A 21,502-nucleotide genomic window follows, 5' to 3' on the forward strand; every position below is an offset into this window, starting at 1 on the left:
TGAAGCCATGGTTAGGCACTCAACCCAAGAACCTAGTGCCCCTTGATCCTAAGGCTGATGCACAGGGAGTGAGACAAGGAGAGTTCCATTAACCCTTTGAGGTAAAGGCCTTCTGTACAGATTCTGATTCACTCTGCTACTGGAGACACCTTCAGGCTTCGTCCCCATTGCTTAAGCAGCAATTACATTTCATTTCCTTGTGGTACCTTTCATCATTTCTACACTGTAACACATTGCAGCACTGTATTCTATTCATACGGACTTCTCCAGTGAGATGGCTCCATTTGAGATACTCCCAGACCAGATGATTTTTCTGTAAAAAGCAGTGAGATTATGGCTAATTATTTCCTGCTGTCCTCTCTGTGTTTTTTATTCCACTAAACAAACAGACAGTGTTTGGTATATGAGTAAGAAATGTAGTGTAACAGAAAATATGTTAGAAAGGAAATGATTACTAATCACTGCTTTTTGCCCAATACAGCTAAAATGACCTATTTCCACAGCTCATCAGCTGAGCAAACGACTGACTTCAAGATGTGAGAAACCATCCTTGTTCTTTGGTTGCAAACACAATTTTGTTTCTGTAATGAATTCAAGGAGCAAATATGACCTGGGCTGAAAGAGAAGCACACAAAAAGTCAGCCCAGAAAAAGAAGACATGAATGGGAAGCAGAGAGACAACCATAAACATTATCTAACAGTTTATTAAGTAGGTCTAATGATTTTAAAATATGGAACTCAAGAAAGCATAAGTTAGGTTAACACTTGCCCAGGACATTCCAGTACATGAGAGGAGGTAAAATGTAAAACTACTCTTAAAATAAAACTATACTGCTTTGAGCAGCAGGGAGATAAAAAGTTAACCACAGCCCTCAAGTGACGGATCAGATGGAAATGAATTAAAGATGTAAGGGGCATGATTCATTATCTGGTGGAATTAAAAAGTATCAACTACCTTATAAACACATTAAAAACCCCCAAATGGATATACTTCTCTTATACTACATTAAACTACTTGGGTTTCTCAGTATTTCCAGGACTGAACATGACTTTGGGACAAATAATCACTATGTATTCTTTACAGTTTGCACTGTGAGACACACAGTGTCCAAATGTTTTGATTCAAAAAGCTTTAATTTTGGGGTGGCTTGTTTTTGCCAGGAATTAGAGGAGGTAGTTCTCAAACATCAGCTCATCTGGAATTTTCAAATGGCAAGTAAAAATCATATATTTACAAATGGCTTTGGGGATTCCCTTTTACTTTTCTCAGACTCAAAAACAGCACTAAAGGTTTCTTTCCCTTAAATAAAGAATCTCTCTAAACTGAAACAAGAGGCACACTTTGCAAAGAAAGCATTTTAAAATATCGAGTTTTAAAAAATATTCTTCCATAATTTCATCTACAAGTTGTTCTCAGACCCATGCCAGGGAGGAATGAGCTCAATGACAATAAAATCTAGTCCTGACAGGAAGAAATTAGTTACTGGCAATACAGTTATCTAAAACCATACACATTCTCAGGAAGAAAGAATGCAATATTGAATTAATGCTTCAACATATATCCAGCCTTGAGTTCAAAAGGCACAAGGCCTGCTTCAAAGAAAAGGACCTGCAACTTACATCTAAGTGTGCATAAAAGCTATGCCTAAATTGGCAGGGAATTCAGCCCAGTGCAAGCAAACAAGGAAAACAAGGCAGATGGTGTAAGGCCTCTGCATCTCTAAGAGCTTCTCCTTCAAGTCCAGCTTCTGTGGTGTTGGCTGGAGGACAAATGTTCCCTCTCACTGGACAATGGTTTGAAGATGTCCGATGGATGAACCACTGGTCCATCTGGAGATGATTAGCTCTCCCTCAGGATGATGAAGATTTGGTGCTGTTAACCCAAAGACACTCTTAGGCAATCACAAACAACTTGTGCTTCACTCTTCTCAGTTCATGGTCCTCTCCTGTTCTTCTCTGCTTCACTCTAGGACACCATGCCCGTGGCACTGTAAGTGATCTACAGGATGAAAGCAGGTTTGCTCTCTTGTAAGCATTTGAGTTTGCTCTTCTGTGCCTCACAACGATGGCTGCTCCAGCTCAAGGGCTGCTAGGTGAGAAAAACTCCAGCTGTAGGAGGGGAAAAACCTCCAGCACTACTGGGGCTGACTTTGCCAAAACACCTCAAGACTCAAGGACTCCTTTTCTCCAGCCCCACACCACAGTATGTCATTTGCCTACCAGAGATTTCCAGAGCTCCCCTCCTGTTGACTCTCCAAATATTTGGAATGGTGCTTGGTCACGGGAACATTTTAATACAGTTGTCTTTGGGAGAGGGAGGCTTTGCAGCACTCCTCTGCTGGCCACTGGTCCCGTGAGGATCACATACAGGTATCTGACTCCTCAAAGGGGTCCACCTTCCCAAAATATTTGCCAACTCTCCTTGAAGGGGACAAGCTGAAGATAACACCGTAAACAGAAATGACCTTGCAAAACTCAATTACAATGAAACCCTGAAACCATCCTGCAATTTTGAAAATGCTGATAAACTTCTTCAAGTCATTCAGAAGGGAGTTGCCTTCTCATGTTTCTCGACACCCTTAGAGAGGGGCAAAACCTCGTGGCTTGCCATGGCCCTGGCTCAGAAGGCAGCTGATGCCCCAGCCACCAAAGGCCCTCCTGCAAGCTCCCTTGGGCCACAAGCACATTCCCTTGCCCAGAGCTCGGGCATAGATCTTGAAAGACGAATATGTTAGACTGCCAAACGTTCAAGATTAATTTATTTCAGGGTTTTGACCACAAGAGCTGTGGGTCAGACACCCTGGCTGACGCCTCGTTCAGGACTCCCACCCTTCCTGCAGCTTCACTAGTGCCCCTGCCCGAGGCCCGAAGCCCGCGGCCAGGGAACGCCTTCCCGTGCCCCCGGCTGCACCAAGAGGACGGCGAGCGTGCGGATGGGGGAAGCCCAGGGCGCCCATCGCGACCCGGTTGGGGGAACGTGTGCGGACAGGTGCCGAACCCGACCTGGCCCCGCCACGGCCGCGGGCGGGGGGCGCAGCGCGGCTGCTCCGGCGTCAGGAGGAGCCGCTCGGTGCCGCTCTTTCCCCCGCCGCCGCCGCCGCCCGTCTGCGAGCGTGTGTCAAACCCACGTGCTCCGCCAGCCCGCGCAGCCCGGAGGGGCGCCCCGCGGCCGGGCCCCGCCGTCGGCCCCGCATCACCCCCAGCCCCGCACGGGCACCGCCGCCGGCGGCCGCGCCGCACCGCGGCCTGCGCCGTCTCCGTAGCGGCGGCGGGGAGGGGGAGGAGGAGGAGGAGGAGGAGGAGGAGGAGGAGGAGAAGGAGGGCGGTGTTTTCGTGCGCGGCGCCGCGGCCGTCGCCCCGCCGCCGGCGAGCGTCAGGCGGGGGGGGGGGCCCGGCCCGGCCCTTCCCCTGGCCCCCGCGCCCCGAGGATGGCAGCGCTGCCCGCACGAGTGGCTGGCGGCGGTGTCCCTCCTCTTTTTTTTTCCGGCAGCGGCGGCGGCGGCGGCAGCGGCGGCGGATCATTGTTGTGTGGGAGGAGGGCGGCGGGGATGGACTTGATCTCTCGGGTCTCCTGCTAAGGCGGCAGCACAGCGCGCCCCGCCGCCCAGCCAGCGCCGCGCCGGGCAGGGAGGGACCGGACCGGCCTCCCGCTCGCTCCCTGGCTCTTTATTTTTAGGGGGCTCTGCCGCTCCTCTCCCTCTCCCTTATCTCCCCCCCACCCCCTCCCCGCCCGCACACACGCACAGGGACACGCACGCACCCTCCTCCGGTGCCCTTTCATCCTTCCCCCCGCCGTCCTCCCGCGCCGTCTCCTGCCGCGGCAGATGCGCCGCGGGTCACCGCGCAGCTGGGACTATGGTGAAATTTCCAGCGCTCACTAACTACTGGCCCCTGATCCGGTTCCTGGTCCCTCTCGGCATCACCAACATCGCCATCGACTTCGGGGAGCAGGTAAGGCAGCGCCTCTCCGGGGAGCGACCCTCTCCCTCCCGCCCGCCCTCCCGCAGCAGCAGGCTGGCGCCGTCGGTGCCTCCGCCGGGAAGGGAAGGGACGGAGAGCCGAGCCGAGCCGTGCCGAGCCGAGCCGTCCTGCCCTGGCTCATCGCGCCGGGCGGGGACTGCGGCCCCTGCGCCGGCGGGGGCAGCGGACGGCCGATGCCGGCGTGCCTGCCCCGGCGGCCGCCCGAGACCACGGGCTGCCCCCATCCCCAGGAGATGCCAGGGGAAGGATGGCAGGGTTTGGGTTGTTTTGAGGAATTTTTCCCCCTCGCATTTCGAGATTATATAATCTGAAATTACATAATGCATTGGCCGGGAGCTGGCAGTGGTTTATCCCCGCGCTGACACGGCCGCTCAGGTGCAGCAGCCCCTAGCGCAGTGCAGCGCGGCTCGGCGGCGGCTGGAGCGGGGCGCGGGGCGGGCGGCCCGGCTGCCGCCGCCCGCTGCCGGAGGGAGCCGCGGCCCCCCCGCCCCGCGGAGCTGCCGCTGCCGCAGCGGTTCGGCCCCCGCCGCCGAGAGCCCCCGCCGCGGCATCGCGGGAGGAGCGCGGCATCCCGCGGGAAGCCGCTCCGCGCCCCTCCGGACAGGTGAACCTCCGGCTGCACCCCTGCCCCCGCCGGTGTTCTGTGCGCCTCAGCACCGCTGCAGTTCTGTAGCGCTGTTGGTGACCTAAGGCTGTCCCCTGGCATGGGCACCGACAAGATAGCCCGGTGTACCCGAACCCGCTGTCAGCCTTTCTCCCTGACATGCCGCTACCCCATTTCGTCCTCGCAATCCCCGCTTGCTGCGTTTGCACCGGGTACATGTTCAGGGCTTGACGTACCCACTCCCCTGCCCAAGCTAGTGCTCGTTTGCCCCTGCACTGGGGCGTGGGGGAATCTCTGCTCTCACGTTTTGGTATTTATGACAATCCAGGCCCTGTCTTGTGTTAGGCTGCACTATATGGGACCTGTCATTACATTTTTAGTAGGATGGCATACACTACTAGTTATTTTCAATAAGCTGGGCAGCCACACTAAGTATTGCACCCCAAATAGCTTTATCCTTGTCCTAAGTCGCTCAGTTTGGCTGAGAAGAATAGACACTTGCTCCCGTGCTTCTTGAACAAAGATATCAGAAAATTAGTGGGTACTTTCAAGCATTTGTAAAGAAGAAAGTGAAAGGAAAAATACTACAGTGGGAAAAAATAGCTAGCATTAATCATATGTTTGTCATGGCTGTGGCCATTGCATTTTGATTCCTAGTTCTTTAAATAAACTGCAATACTAAAAAATACAATTCCATCCTTGTCTAACAGCTATGTTCTTTCCTACTAAGTCAGTCTTCTTTAAAATATACTGGGGGGGGGAGAGGGAAATCTAAATTTAGAAATGACAAAGGAAAAGGAGATTTAAATGCTAATAACTATGCCATGTTAATAACATATACTAGAAGTTAAATTGAAAGCAGTGCACTCAGCAAACTGAGTATGACAGGTGCATTCATACGGTTTGCTTCATACAAGGTCAGCTCAATTCAAGGTAAATGTCAGCCTATAAAAAAACATCCCCGTGGCCTCCGTGTGCTCTGAACCAGGATTTCAAAATTTGCAAGTGATTTTATAAGCGAGGGTCCTTCTGTCTGACTGGGTACCAGTGACACAGGAGGGATGTTAATCTGTGAATGATACATGTAAACACTTTAACAACTTTGACAGTGTTAGGGATGAAAATATCTTACAAAATGTGTTTTGTTTGATAGCCAAGTCATGGGATTGGATTTTCAGGAGAGTTGGGTTTATCCCTTGTCTCAGATGGCTGCTTGGGGAGATACTTAATTGAAAAGGGAGAAATCCATCCTGGTAGTACTCTAGCTTCTTTCAGGAGCAGAAACTGGAAAGATAATTTTTTTAGCAGCCTTACCTACATGGAAATCAGGAAACTGAAGCAGGGGCAAAGCTACTCCATGTCTGAAGGGTTCTTCATACAGACAAAAGGACAGTGATTTTATTTTCCTCTGTGTAATACATGAAGTTACTTTTTGCACTTGTACGACGTTACTGTTGGGCTTGAGAGACTGAAAGTACATTGACTTGCTGAGCCAGTCACCTTTCTGCTTTACATTTTCAAAAAACGCAATAATTTTAACGTGAGGGATGAATGGAAGCAACATAGAAGAATGGGTGTGCCAACAGATAGCTCTTCAAAGGCTGCAGTACCCCCTCCTTTGAATGTATACTGCAGATAACACAGATTTCTAAGAATGATAAGGGAAGGAAAATTTGCATGAAGGAATATTACTTGCTCTGGACAATACTGTAAAAGAGACAGGAGAACTGCCGGTCAGAAGTAAAAGATGACTGTAAAAAAATTATGGAGAGAACAGACCTTGCCTGCCCAGGGAAGAAGAGATGTATAAGAAATGCTGTAAGTCAAAAACCCTTTTGATATATGGTATTCATACCTTGCTCCCTCAAGGGAGGAGAGTATTTGGAAGTAGAGCATTCAAAGCAGAGCCTTCTTACCAAAACCTTATACTATTAGATACCTCAGACTGAAAAGTGAGAAACAAAGAGAATCACATATTTTTTTTTCCTATTACCTTGAGAGGCATTTCTGGGTGTTGAGTAGTTGTAGTCAATAGCAAACATCACTAGAAAATTACCAGATCCCTGGTATGCAGCTGCCTCTAGGTTTCTTGCTAGATTAAGGGAAATTTACAGTAAGGCTAAAGATTGTTTGCAGAACATAGGTTAAGGCTGTCACCATTGCCCCATATAAGATGCTTGGCATGGCAAGTCTGTTTAGTTTACAGGAAGTAAAAAATGCTGGCACAGTGCTTAAGAACTAATAAGCTCAGCTCCTGAAGTCACTTTCAGAACCGCTACAGCCAGTGAAGAGCCTCCTGTTGGCCCTGGACTCTAATCCAACAATGCCTTAAGACTATGTTACAAAGTTACTCCCATCTAGCGAGCTGACCTCATTTCTTCACCTCATAAAATCTCTCAGACAAATACCTGGGTTTTTTTTTTCTCTACTTAAAAGAGTAGCCCTGATGCATGACCAGGTAAACTACCAGACTATTAGAGAGATAAACCATTTCTAACTTACTTTCTTGATTTCCTTCTGCAATCCATTTCCAGTTTATTGACAGTGCTCCATGGCTTTTATGAAATTAAATTCTACATACCTTTCTTCTTAAAAGTATGGCCTTCAGGAAAATAGTCCCAAATATTTTGGCTAAATGTTCCTTCTCCACTCAAATCTGTGTCTGTGTGTTAGTAATGTGTGTTCATGTGCACGCATCTATATATTTTTTTTTTCTCCAGGTATATGAATGCCCTCACAAATATACACAAACACAGCCTTTTCATCCCAAGAGTTTAACACCGCCAGAAGAGAGATAGTCTCTTTTATTCTGCCATTGAGAGAATAAACATCTCAACATCTTACCCTGAGATTCACAATAATTACTGTTGTTGTTAGAGCTTAGTCACTGGGAAAGAAAGTTTGCATTAAAAGTTCTGGCTTCCTTGAAAAATGTTGGATGTACTTGCTTAGAAATAAATAAATAAATGCCTCCTGTGTGATGGAGAGCAACACAGCCTCAAACAACTCAACCAGCAAATAACAGCATTGCTACTCCGTGGGCTCAAAAATCCATCACCACCCACATCTGTTTTCCTTTTAACACAGTTCCAGAGCTGCTGACATATATTCTGGTGGCCTGACTTGTAACATAAATGTGCATTTGCATCAGCATTTTTACAAAGGAGAAAGCTGAGGTGTGCATGAACTTTGTCAGAAGCGCAGACTCAACCCTAGGCAGCACTAAACACAGCTTGCAAGCGTGGCTGGGAACTCTCCCTGATGCTCCTGGGGTGGCAAAGGCCAGGCAGAGAGCAGTGTTTTGATCTCAAGGTCTGTTTGCTGTAGTCCCTTAATTATCAACGGGAAGTAGGGGGTTTTGGTTTGGTTTTTTTTTTTTAACTTTGTAGCTATCACGTAGCCAGCCCGTGGATCATTAGTTTGTGTTGCTGTCAGTAGCTGTTGACCAGGCAGTTTAGCATGCCAACATAACTTATGGATGCATCTGTGGTGTTCAGTGGCTTGTGGGCCCTTGGAAACTAAAACTGAGCAAGCACAGCCCTGCTGCCTCTTTCTCCAAAGGGCACTCAGGTGCTCTGGTCCCTGCAGAGAACTTGCCATGCATCGCCCATGCTGTAGTGTTTGAGATCCAACAGATGAGCCATAAAGGAAATGCTAAATGTTTCGGATTCCAAATTATTTTGCAGTAATTGATGGTTTTTCTTGTATTTGACTGGGTTTTTTGTACTGTTTTTTGTTGGTTTTTTTTTTTTTTTTGGTTGTTGTTGTTGTTTTTTTTGTATTTTTACTTAAAAAAAGAAAGTTGCCAGAAAAGGAGAACAAGTCATTAATAATGTATCAAAAAGAATTAGAGAGCTTACGGTCTGCCCATGCCATTTGCAAACTTGGTAGGGGGTTAAACATTTTGATTAATGCCTTATGAAGCTTGGTTTGGGGGTAAGCATTATTGTCTGGACATTCAAAACAAGTAATGGGAGAGTTCACATTCCCAGCTGTTCACCAGGGATTTGTGCCAAGTTGTGTAACCTTTCCATGGCACAGTTTCCCTGCCTTTGAAGTGTGCCTAGACACCTACCTGTATGTAGATGTAATGAAAATTCATGTGTCAGAAGCACTCTGAGATGAAAGGTGCTGTATGAGTGCAAAGTACCCCTGTTATTGATGTTGTAAGAGGTCAGGGACTTGTTTCAATTGTGTAGGACTTTAGTACTATATAAACAAGAAAGCTAACAGCGTCCTGTAATTGGTGTACAACGTGGCTGTATGTTATTACCATAACCACATTACTAATGGGGTAGGCTGACGGAAATGTCCTATTTATTTTAAATGAATGTGAACTACACAGCTTTTAAAATTACATTTAGATTAAATTGTGTTGAAGAAGGAAACATACACAGATTATGCTATCAACAGAATTTTTTTGTTGTTACTATTTTCCATGGCATTACTTTGAAGTAGTTTCTCTTGCAGAATTCACAAACCAAATGGTCAGGGAAATAGCTAGGAATGACCACTGAAGTATATCAAACATTCCTGTTTAGAGTGAGTAAATCCAAGTGAGACCATCTATGAAGGATTAAAAACCTGAAGTAGTAACTTTCAGGATCTCTACCTCCGTGCTGTCTCCAGAGACTTTTTTGTAAGCAGTGCAGCTTTACTTCTCTATGCATGCCAGCCTGATCCTTCCAGCGCTGGCTCCTAGATGGTCATCTGCCAAGCTCTGGGGGTTTTCACTCCCGTGCTAGATGGGCTCTAGACCACGTGGCCAGCTCTTGAGACTGCCCAAGAGATTAATTAGGCTTCTATGTCAGCGTTAGTGCAGCGGGCGTTGCGCACCAGGCGTTGCATTCACCACTCACGCAGAGCATTTGCTGGCATTTCGCAGCAAGCAGGGCATGCTGAGATCTGGGAAGAAGTCAGAGATCTCATAAAACATTTGCAGATAAAAGCCAAATCTCAACAAAGCGCCAACGTTCTTAAAGGTGACAAAGACTTACTCCTGGCAGCTAAACCAATATCTATTTGCATTTTACAGCAGGCAAGTTACAAAACAAACAGGTTATGAAGAGCACTGGAGCTATCACCACTGGAGATTTCACATGGTACTAGAAATTATGAGAATGAACCTGCGCTACTAATGAGGTGTCCATTCCCTGCAGTGCTCCATGTTGCCATACTGTAAAATACATAATCTTGAGCTAGGACCTATTTTGCTTAATTTGTCAGGACCTTCCCCTTTTTTTATCCTGCTCTCTCCTTCCTTCACAAAACCATCCAGTTCCCTGCCTCCCACCTCCCATGGCTGTGTCAGCTCGGCACTAAGAACTTCTCTGGACTTTCTTATGCTTCACTGTTAAGGGCAGGCAGGTTTTGTACTTGATGATAACCATTAAGCATGTCTGAAGGCATTTGCCATCTAGAGCTGGAGAGAGAGCTTATTTCCAGGACAGGTTGGAAGGGGGTGGGGGGGTGGAGGACAACAACTCCATGCAGCACCAACCACCCACTTTTTAATGAAGTCATTTAATTAATCTCAAAACTGTAAGTTCAGATGATATTTGCCCACCAGGTTGCTGGAAAATAAAACTTTGAGGTCGGGGGGGGGGTTGGAAATTATTCTCCCTACCAGAAGTCTAGCTCATGCAGTGGGAGACAAGGAACATTTACAACTGTACCAATCAGTCCCAGTTCCCAGTCTCTAGGCTGGAGGGCCCTCACTGGAGATACTGCAGCCATAATATCACTTGATAGCCGCTGAAAAAGGTGCATGGGGTAACCAAATACTTCTCATGCTTATTTCAGAGATAGGGAAATTGGCTTCTCCTCCCTATGCCAGTGAAAATCTAGAAGACTATGCTAGAAATCTTGCATCAGGAATTGAAATCAGGAGTTGAAAATACCCCAAGTCTAATTTTAAAACATGGGTTCAAAACTGAAATTTTGAAAGGGGTTTGAACCACTGTATTCTACAACGTGTTGAGAAATCCCCGAAGTAGAACTTTTGGATGTGAAGTGGACTGACCATTTGCTTTATTTCGGGGCTTTTCTTGTTTATTTCTTTTTGCTGCCTTTTTTCAAAGCCAAGAAAGCTGATTTCACATTTGCTTTGGTCTGAACTGATTTCTTTTTAATCATTGCTCATTTTGCTGCTGCCTGTAGAAGCTGGTTGTATACAAAGGCTTATATGACTTGGCCAATCTTATGACTAAAGATAAAGTGTCTTTTTATATTCAAAGAAGGCATACACTCAAGGCCCTAGCTCTAAAAGTGCAGATGTTATCTGTTCCTATCTTGATCCTAGACAAGACATTTCTCCTTGTGTGAGTTTCGTCAGTTCTAAAATTGTGATGTGTTTCACAAGGCAGTTACAAAGTATATTCCTTCATATTTGTAAAACATGGATGTAAGTTGTTGTATAAATAGAAAATTTAAATATATCTGCCAGCTCATGCAGAAAACTCCATGCATAAAACTGAGCAATTTCAAACAGATTTTGCTTTGCAGCTACTTTGAGAAATCTGTGGTGTTTTTAAATAACAGATATTACTGCTGAGCTCAATTCCAGTTTAAATGATATATCAGAACATGCATTTATTTAAAAAATATGGGTAATTTGTAACTATCATATATTTTAGCAAGCTAATTTAATCAGCCATTGCTACCTCATGCTCTTTGTACTTGGAAACCTATGGATTTTGGGGTGAGGGAAGCAGGAATGTTAATATGCGATTAGATCATCAGATTGCACTTCTTTCTGCTTGCTTGATTTTCTACTGACATGATATTGCTATAGCTATAGCTTTAGACACCACCACTGTCTTTTCAGATAACCATTAGATAGAGAATTAAAAAAGAACCACATAAGAAATGTAAATGGCCTGTGCACTTTGGTGTCCGAAACAGCAAAGCTCTGCAGTTTTCCCATGTTCTGCCTCCTTTATGGTATCACCTCTCTTTCAGATTTTCCACAGGATGTCACTGCCTTGCTATAGAGTTTTTCTGCGTGTGCACTTTTTCTTGATGAGTTCCCTCCCAATGTAATGCAGAATAAAAGAGCCTGCGTGAAACATTAACTAAGAATAATTCCAGGTGTAAATATGCATTTTGTTCCAAAGAGGGCTGAAGTAGAGCATTGTTACTTGCAATAGCACAGTTGATTTCCACAGCCTTTGCAAGAGCATTCTAAAAAAAGGACCAAGGAAAAATACTGGAGAAAAGGGAGGCGTTTGTTGAAAAATAAGTGCCACAAGGGTGTGAAATCTCAAGTGCCATTTTAATTATTTTCCCAAAGATGATGCAAAAAATTCCCTGTTCCTGTTTTGGCTGGAGTGTTACTGTTGGAGAAAGGGTGGTCACTATTGCCCAACCCGTCCAGTTTGCTTTACTGATGCAGTGGTTCAGCAAGAGTTCAGCTTTTAGTGTGGGAAGTGAATAAACTGCAAGACACTTCTTATTGTCAAATGTCTTGCTTCACATAGTATTTCTGCACTGTTAAGGCAGTTTTTTTCAACCCTTTTCAATTTTTACAGCCCAGAAAATTTTCAGTGGAGTGCAGAGAAAATTCACATGCATAGGAGCTGGAGAGCATACGTGGTTTTATATTTCTTCATTACCTGTTTCCAACTCTGTAAACATTCCCTAAGGTATGGGGTTCTGTAGGCTGAAAGCTTACTGAACCAAAACATGTGCCAGTCTGCTGACAAATACATTTGAAAGGCTTTTGGCTGGGAGATGGTCTGTCTTCTGGCCTTCTTACCTGTGTTTTGCACTTAAATTAGTGAATGAAGTCAGATGCAGGGCGCACCTGGACTTTAATGTGCTGGCATGATTATTGCCTGTACTGCAGAATGCAGCGGTGCCTGTCAGCCGGGACTGATTTTTTCCTTCATCAAGTCAGATGTGCAGCTTGTGTAGCTATAAGGGGTGCAACCACATCACCCAATGTTCTTCCCTTGTTTTTTTAAAGATGATGTTTGGCATCTACTTTCCTCAAAATGCAGGGTTTATGTCTAGATTTTATTGGGCTCTTTTTCCTGTTCACTGCCTACTCTCCCCTCCTTCCTTCTGCTGCATACCAGTGACCAATATCTTATTTTTGTAACCTCTGTGTTAGTATACAGTAACTGCTGTTCCTGTAGCTATGGACAGTTAAGGTGAGGTAGCCTCTGATCCACCTCTGACATCTTCACTCCTCAAGACAAAGGCTTTCCTTTCCACAACATACCAATGTGCTCCTAGAATTTGGCAGCCTTTGATCTCAAATCTGCTGTCCTGCAGATGGAAGACAGATACTTGAACAAGTCCATCATTGCCATTTCCTCTGTCAGCATCTTACCAATTAAAAAACCTTTAGGCCATTTGAAAAGAAAATGAATTGTTAGCAGCATCTTGGAGTGGGAAGACACTTCACATTTTTGGTTCTGTTGAGAGGGGGAAAAATGTCAGTTACACAAGAGGAAAGATTATAGAAGTGAAGCATTTATAGCTTGGACGGAAAAGGGAGTTTGATAACCATCTGCAGTTGCATGAACTGTGGTGTGGTCATGAAGGAGAGGAAAGGGGAAACGAGGTTGGCTAGGTCACTGCTGTGGAGAGAATGTGGACAAGAGTGGTGAGAAAGACTGGGATGGTAAACGCAGTTTAAACTGAAAAGATTTCCAGATTATTTTCCAGTTAAAAAGCAGATTTTTTTCCCTGTCACACTTTGGTTCCTTCTAAAATGTGGAACAAAGAGTGCTGACCTTCAGACAGGATTAGGTGGTGGTGGTGGTGGTGGTTGTGTTTTACATAGGCTCAAATTCAGTGGGTTACAAAAAAAAAAAAAAAAAAAAAAAAGACTGAAGTGATCACATGATGGATCAAACCTGAAGACCACATTTTCAGAGCTTGAGAACCACATCCTCCTCAAAGGCATTCAGTGCACTCTAGAAGGGCACTGTAATTATGGGCTCTTACTAAGGTGAAGAAAAACCTGTAAAAGCCTGCAACTCAGAGGTGAGGAATTTCTTTTGTTAATAATTGGTGCTCATGATACAGTTTTCTCATAGCACCCTGTTTTTCACATGCTGCCTCCCAGATTCAGCATACAGAGAGCACTTGCTGGGAGAGAAACAGAGCTACCTGGCTAGTAGAAGTATTGACTGTGAACCCTTGTCTTGTTCCTTTTGGAAGCATTCACTGGAGGCAGCGTGCCCTTTGCTACCCAAGTGAGCAATACACTGTGTTAGGGTCTCCCTGGCAGAGCTGAGGAAAAAAAATCCAAACAAAATGAGCTTACCAAAATGCAGGAACTTTTCCAGTATAAGAAGAGTGTTGAAATGTCCTCAGTGTGGAAGTAAGGGAGATCTTAACTCTGCTTTTTAGCTGGAGGCTTGCTGAGTTTTTTTAAAGGCTTAAGCTGTTGTGAGACAAGTCTTGGCAAGCACGGGGGAGGTTTCAGTCCTGTGGTCCCATATGGCGTATGCCCACAGCCCTGTACCCTTTCTTGACCTTACCCTTTCTTACTGCCTTTCCAGTTCACTTTTTTGGGTCCTTTGCTTGGTTGTCCCATGGGTGCTGGAGTCCATCAGTCACACAGACATCTCTGTGGCTTTGTTGCCAGACTGGAGCTGCAGTGCAGCACCTCTTCCAGATTGCTACCAGGGAGCCCACCCATTTTGCCCCCACCCTGCTACTGGCTTGGGTAATTTATTCTGTCAGTCCATTCCCCTTCCTCCTCCACTGTGGCATTTTGGAGATGACTTTGAACATTAGAATTATTTCCAACCCACTCAGCCCAAGAGGCCAGCTAAGAAGATGAGTTCAAACTCTCCCCAACAGAAGTGAAAATGCCAGATGATGTGCTTGACATCCCTGGTCATTTTTCTCTGCACTTAGTAGCACATAACAACTGGTAATGTGGGCCTCCAAATTTAGTGTGACAGCACTGTCACCTTCCCCTGTAGTTATGTTGGGTCATAAGGATTTTGGAATCTTAAGCATTCACTTTAAAAGAGGAGGAAAATCCAAACCACTCAACATTTTTCAGCACATCAAAACACCAAAGGCAGTCATCTACTGAAAGCTTTTTTTTGACACAGGTAAACACATTTTTCACATGCTTCTTTAAGACACACATGCATATATGTATGTGGTGTGTTGTGAGCAGGAGACTGCCTTTATAGGAGAATTATACACTGAGTGGTGCCAAAGTACTGTCTGGATTACTACTCACTTATATGCAAGACTAAATAAATGGTCGAGGAAATAAGGAGATGGGCAGTTACTGCTCATGTACCTGATTTGTTGCTTATAGTTTGAGCCATCTCTGGTTACATGTTGCTTGTGCAAATGCTGTTTTGTTTTTGAATCCATGGTTTTGTACATGGATTTTATCTTTTCAAAATGTGATCTTGAGAGCAGTCCTGATCACTGCACCACTGTTCTCTATATAGTTGTGGGCAGTCATTTTGCTTCAGAGTGTTTTATTTCAAAGCATGAAAGCATGACGACCTTTCAGCATTCAGAGTCTTGTTCTTATATGAGCTTTCTGAGATGCAGTCAACGGTCTGCTGGTTAGGACATGCTCCAGCATTGTAACAGTCTTGGGAAGAGCTTTCGTCAGCAGTGCCTTCTGGATCTAATATATAAGTAGTGTGGGGTTTTTTGTTAATACTGTGCAGAGGCCAGTGCTTCTCTCTTTAAGTAAATTCACAAGAAATCACAGCAGGTATCTTCCTTGACATTTTCTTATTCCAGGCTTGACCTGTCGGTGAGCTTTGGGTCGCTGTCCAGAAAAGGCCAGTGTCATTGTGGGCTAGCTTTTCCAAATCACAGCATGCAGTTCTTGTCAGCTGCAAGCTCCTACCACGTTGTGGGTGGTTGCATCACTGAGGAGAAAATAGCTAACGAAGGCACAATCATTGCCTCGGGACTTTGCCAAGGAAACCTCATGTGAAGTTACATATTTGTGACTTTGAGCTCCAAGGGTTTGGTCATGCTTGCAGTAATCTGCAGGTGTGGGGTCTGTGTGCATCCAGAGATATGAAAGGGGAAATGAGTGGTAAGAAAGAGGGGTTTAGATCAAGTGTCTAAAAGGAAAAGTCCTGACATCCTTGGCTTTAGAAATACCACCACATCCCAGAAGTCCTGGGTCATGAAAACTTTTCTCTGCACTAGAAGGGCTGAAATGCTCCAGTCAAAGTGACTTCAGGGCCATAATTTCATCACTAGTATCTTGCTGAATAACAAACTAGAAATTTTTTCCTCTATCATTCTGCTGAAAGTCTAAGGTGGACAAAGGAGGCATGCCAGTGCAAGTTTAGCTTAATGAGAAGGCCGTCAGGTTCTGTGTTGAGACCAGCATTGAGAAGAATGTTAAATCAATACTTGTCCAGCTGGTGATAAAGGATAGCCTGTGCTTAACTGTGGAAATAAATAGAGGAAAAATATGAATCTCTAATATCCTTGACCTTTTTTCAAGAACAGGGAATAGTAGACATGAAACCATTAGGTATGAATACAGTCTCTTGAGAACTCTGAGTGTGGAGTGCTATGACAAGAAATAAGCAAATTGGCTGGACAGAGAAGTGATTCTGTCTGCAGCCAGAGGAACAAAGAATACTTGAGTTTGTTGTTTTGGGTTTTTCACTCTTAACACACTTATAGCATTAGGGAACCCTAAGCACTGTTCTGCTTTTCTGTTGACACAGCATAGGCTGAGGGATGCAGGGCAAGGTTGGAACAATTACAAGAAAGGATTAGTAGCTTATTTGCCAGAGGTTAGTATTGCAACTTTTGGGAGTTGGTTTCAAAGGCAACTACAAGCATGAGTGTCTCTTGTTTGCTTTCCTTGAAGAATAGTGCTTCTATAGTCTCTTGACATTTAGAATCAAATACCTCTATGCTTTCCTTCTTTCTGTTTAGGCCAGATAAGATTCTATAACCTCAAATCTTCTGTGTGCATCCCTTTGTTTTGCAATTCCTTTGTGAAAGAAAGAAAACAACCATTGAGAAAGAGAGAAACGGGATATAAAAATAGGGAGCTGCCCTCAATTCAATTCTTTTTTTGTCTTCCTCTGAATCCCTCCGTGGCAGTGCACTGATGCAGCACCATAACCAACAGTCTGGCATCTGCAGCCTTCCAAGCTGAACCCTGAAGGATCAAGCATCATCAGTCTCATATTTTACTGTCTGGTTTTGGCTCTTTGATTGTACATATATATTTAAGACAGGGGAGTTTTTGGTTTCAGCCCTTGGCTGGGGCCTCTCATGCACTGCGCTAGTTGGCAGCCCTGGACAGCTCCTGTCCCTTCACCTTGTCATCCTGCTTCCTATTTACTGCCTTTTTTAAAATCCACAGTAGTCTGTAAGCTTCAAATACCTGTTCCTCTTCTGTCTCCTCTGCTTTTCCTTTTCTGCTTTTCCTTTTCAGATGCCTGTCCACAGGCTGCCTCCAAGGCACATCCCATTGCTGTTTGCAGACAAGCAGAAAACAGCAGCTCACAGTAAGCACGGCAGCAAGGTGCCCACTGCCTGCCCCCAACAGATTCCTTCCTTGAAGGGGCCTGGTTCAGCAAAATAAATGCTTCATTAGAAATTTTCTTTGTGTTTGTAGCCTTTAAATGTCGGCCTGACTTCAGCTCATGTGCAGGTATTTATGTCATATGAGACTGCCAGACTTCAAATGAAGAATGTGAGCTTTGTAATAAAGTTGCAAGACTTTTATCTAGCAAAGGGCCCCTGTTTGCCGCTCCTTCCTTCAGACGTTCAGTTGTGGTACCAGGCAGCGCCTTACCCAGCTGTTTGTGTTCCTCCTGTCACATCCCACCGTGTCAGAGCCAGGTCCAGGTCAGTCTGGTTCAGAGAGTTTTTCTCTGGGGCTGGCATGGCACAGTGCTGGCGAGGCATGGCTGTGACTGCTTCCCCACTTGACCCGTGGCTCCCTCTCATCCTCACGCAGGTGGCCTCTTTTGAATTCCTGCTCAGCATGATGCCACGTAGGAGAAGCAGTGAATTTTTTGTCCCTGCATGCTGATGTCTGATGGCACATGGTAAATGCCTGGTGTCCTCATTGGTGGCTTTTTTCAAAGAACCTACAAACCAAGGTCAGAGTGATTATTCTCACTAAGTCTTAAAGCCAATTTCTGGATCACAGACAAGAATAACATTGCCTGCATTCCCCACATGCCTGTTCATCCTTCTGTTAGGTCTCATGGCTGTGGTTAGGTCTCATTGCTCCTGACAACAGGAATGTTTTCTTACCTGCATGGCCAGAGATAAAGCTGTTGGAGTGCTGAGACAATCTAATCTCAACAAAGCCCCTTCTGGATCAGAGAGCACTTCTGCTCTTTGGTGTATTCTTTCAAAGACCATCCTTTGAGGAAATCTGGGAGAAGCATGCCAAGCTCAGTCAGTTGTACATGGGCATGGATATAAGGTGTAGAGATCCAGCTGTTGTGAAGGTGATTGCTGTAGGCTTCAGAGAGAAACGTCCCCATTGTGAACCTGTGCATCCTTTGAGGGACTTTTGATGTTCATGACCATTTTTAACATTATAAATATTTTGTAAATGCTATATATAATTTCAGACATTTTCAGGTCATAACTAAACTACTAGGCTTGTTCCAAATTAGGGATGGATGGCATGAATAGCACAGCATGAGTCAGACCCATCACATGTTCCAAATTAAACTTGTGCTGAGCTAACATTGATCTTAAGACTCTTTCTGAAAATGTCTCTACCTTACAGATATTGCTGACAGTGTTTCTACAGAGGTTGATAATGAAGAAAAATATAAAGCAGAAGCATGAAGAAAAACTGTACGATGGAAGGACTCAAAACATGCAACTAGGAGAAAGTATTCTGAATAAAGAAGTTAGTGGAATTACACCCTCAGCAGCATATAAGGTTTTGGCTTGCCCAACACACTTCAGAGTTCAAATTGCAAACCTCGAATGTTGATGAAGCAGAGCTGTGTCCTAATGACTACAGATGGATGTTTTCCTACCTAGGCATTGCAAGCTGCCTGAAGTATAACCACAAAGGGCTCCTGTTTTCTGGGGAGTGGGGGGGAAGAGGAGTTATGAGGGTAACATAAAGATTAGAAGATAGAGGGTCTTGGAGGATTTATCTGATGACCTGTCCCCCAGCAGAGGTAATGCATGCTCAAAGTGAGTTTTCACCTGGGATACTTTGCACAGTTATGGCCATGTATACTTAAGGCAAGTCAGCTCAAACTTGTTCAAAAGATTAGGCAAAAGAAACCCCAGCTATTAATTTCCCTTTTTTTTTTTTCTTTTCATCATCTTATCTGTGAAGGTGAGACTGAAGGGTTTTGGTTTCTGTAGCCCAGCAAAGAAAGGCAGAGCATGATTAAGGTGTTTGTGGGGGAGATGGGATCATGTTTTCTGATGGGAAGATGGTAGCTACCTGCAAACAAGAGGAAACTGAGTAGCAACAAATGACTGTGAACAGACAATGAGTGCTTTTAAACTGAAAATGAGGAAGGCTCCCAGCTCCCAGAAGAATGAGACTCTGGAAAGAGCAGGGTCAGGAAAGCTGACCAACTTGTTTTAAAGATTGCATTAATGAAAGTCATGCTATTGCAGGTGTGCCTGGAGCACCACAAAGGATTGGCTACACCCCTGCAAGTAGTTTCCATTCCCTTTGTGAAGGGAAGGTGGTAAAAACTTCTTAATCTGTATATGCTGTGGTTCTAAAATACTTGTATTTCAATATTTCTACCTTCTTTAAAAGAGGTCATTGCTCACTTGAGACCTTCACAAATCCTGTTCTCTCATAGGAATGATTCCCAGAAATGGAGGATGTCCCCTCACCCAGGGACACAGAGGCAGGGGGCTGCTTCTGCAGGGCTGACATTGCTGTCTCTGCTGCTGCTGCTGGTGAACAAACAGAGCTCTGTTCATTTTCTGCTCCAGCAGAACGAGCAGGGGGCGGGGAATGGGACAGAAGAAGGATGAGCTCGGGGATGGAGGTTGCTCAATAGAATGAGAAAAACATAATGAGAGAAGACAATGTATATTCTGTTTCATAAAGAAATTCATTTGATTATACATGTTAAACAAAATTTGAAAGGGTTTGCCCTTTTATTGTTGTTCACGGGACAGCTTATCTGTTCATTTTTTCTGTTTTGCATGCTAATGATGAATCAAAGCTGATCATCTTGTCATTGCCATTGACACTGATTTAGGAAAACCTAAAAACATCAAATACCTTCCATTTTTCTCATTGCTTATGTCTTCTTCTAGCATTCCAAGCAGCAAGCTGCTGTTGTGAAATGAAAATCATTTTAAAGGCTGAAGCATCCAGACTGTACTGAGAGCACTGGAAGAGACATGCTTGTCTTCTGTTGGCCACTTTGTGTATTTCCATACATTTGAATTATGTTGCTTTGGTCCTTCTGAAAGCAAAGAAACCATTATTACAGTAATGAAAAAAAAAAAACTATTACAAGTTTTACAAGACACAGTACTTTCAAAAATGTGGCATTTTAGAAGTGTGGGCATTACATTTGTTGGCCTCTGCATGACTGGGCTACAAAGAAGCTGTATTGGTGTTGTTCTAGTAAGTTAAAAATGTGATTTTAAAATGTTTATGTACTGTCACTAGAACAATGCATGACATAAGAAGAGCAAATGCTGAAACACAAGTCTCTTAATTCTGTGTCTGAGAGATTCTGCATTTTTATTTGGGTGAGTTGAGGCTGAGGGAAGAGGGACTTTCATTTTGCTTGGGGACTTTGGGATTCTTTTTAGTTTCACCACATACATGTGAGTGTTTGAGCACTGATGAAGCACAGTCCAGTTACTCTGCTGACAGCAAATGGAAGCAAAAGGCCCAACCAGGAGGTGTGTCCTCCCTGCCCTGACCTGTGGCCATCATCTGGCCCTACTCCTTCTTCAGCTTTCCTTTTGGAAGGATAGCCAGGGAGAGGGGTAGGCAAAAGGTTTGTCTCACTCTGTCCCTGCTGTATGTGCAAAGAGGTGAATCCTCCTGCCTTTATAAAAGCTGTTGACTTTTTTTTTTTTTAATCAGGGCCACTTTATTTGAACATTAAAAAAAATAAATTTTTAATATTTTTTTTAATGTTCAAATAAAGTGGCAGATCTGTTTACTTTATACTTACATCCTAGACATGCATCCCATCCTATACTTATATCCTATCCTAGGGAAGGTTGAAATGTCACTGCAGCATAGCTGCTCCCTTTTCATCACTATGATCAGTCCTCATTGCTAGATTAATGCATGGGAAAAGGGGTGCAGATTTGGTATTTCCCTAAATATCTCCACTTCTTGAATAATCATGATGATTCCTGCAAACATAGAAGGTAACAATGACCTTAGAAAGTAGAAAACTGATTTTCTTTCTTCCCCAGTCTTTTTAAAAGACTAGTCATTTTCATTTACTCTTGGTAGTGAATTAGGAATTTGCTGTATCATTGTTAACTAAGGGGAATAAAGACAGTCTGGAAATAGAAAGGGCTGCAGCCTCTGCAGATAGATGTCAGCTGTTGCTCAATGTCATTATGAAACTGTGAAGTCATCAGAAATAGTCCCCACAGGGAATGTGAATATTGGGCACAATACTGGGTTTCCAGAATGAAAATAGAGAGACAGAAACCTGGGTAAAAAAACAGGAGTATCATATGACATAAAAGCGGCTCCAGTTCTTTTTGGCTCACTGGAAGTTTTTGGCTGTCTGTAATGTCTGGTACTCACAGAAAAGATACATGAAGATCCATGACCAATAAATGCATTCTTCATCCAAGATGGCCTGTAGAGTTTCTCTGTGCTTAGTGGGAATTTTGTCCACATTAACATTAAAACCATGCAAAAACATGACCCTTGAAAGTGAACAGGAGGAGGAGATTTAGGAAAGGATAACTTATCTGTTAATGACACCAAGGAATAAGACA

At 44.4% G+C, this 21,502-nt stretch overlaps 1 protein-coding gene across 1 annotated transcript in view; it reads left to right on the forward strand.

Annotated features, from left to right (window-relative positions):
• The first annotated feature begins 3,369 nt into the window (after window positions 1-3,369).
• Window positions 3,370-21,502, forward strand: part of ANKH (ANKH inorganic pyrophosphate transport regulator) — a 106,239-nt gene continuing 88,106 nt past the window's right edge. Inside the window, exon 1 of the mRNA XM_050970567.1 lies at window positions 3,370-3,951. Within this exon, the coding sequence (XP_050826524.1) occupies window positions 3,856-3,951 (96 nt within the window). The 5' untranslated portion in view covers window positions 3,370-3,855. The remainder of the gene's footprint in view (window positions 3,952-21,502) is intronic.

Source organism: Serinus canaria, chromosome 2 (genome assembly GCF_022539315.1).
Source record: "Serinus canaria isolate serCan28SL12 chromosome 2, serCan2020, whole genome shotgun sequence".
NCBI lineage: Eukaryota > Metazoa > Chordata > Aves > Passeriformes > Fringillidae > Serinus > Serinus canaria.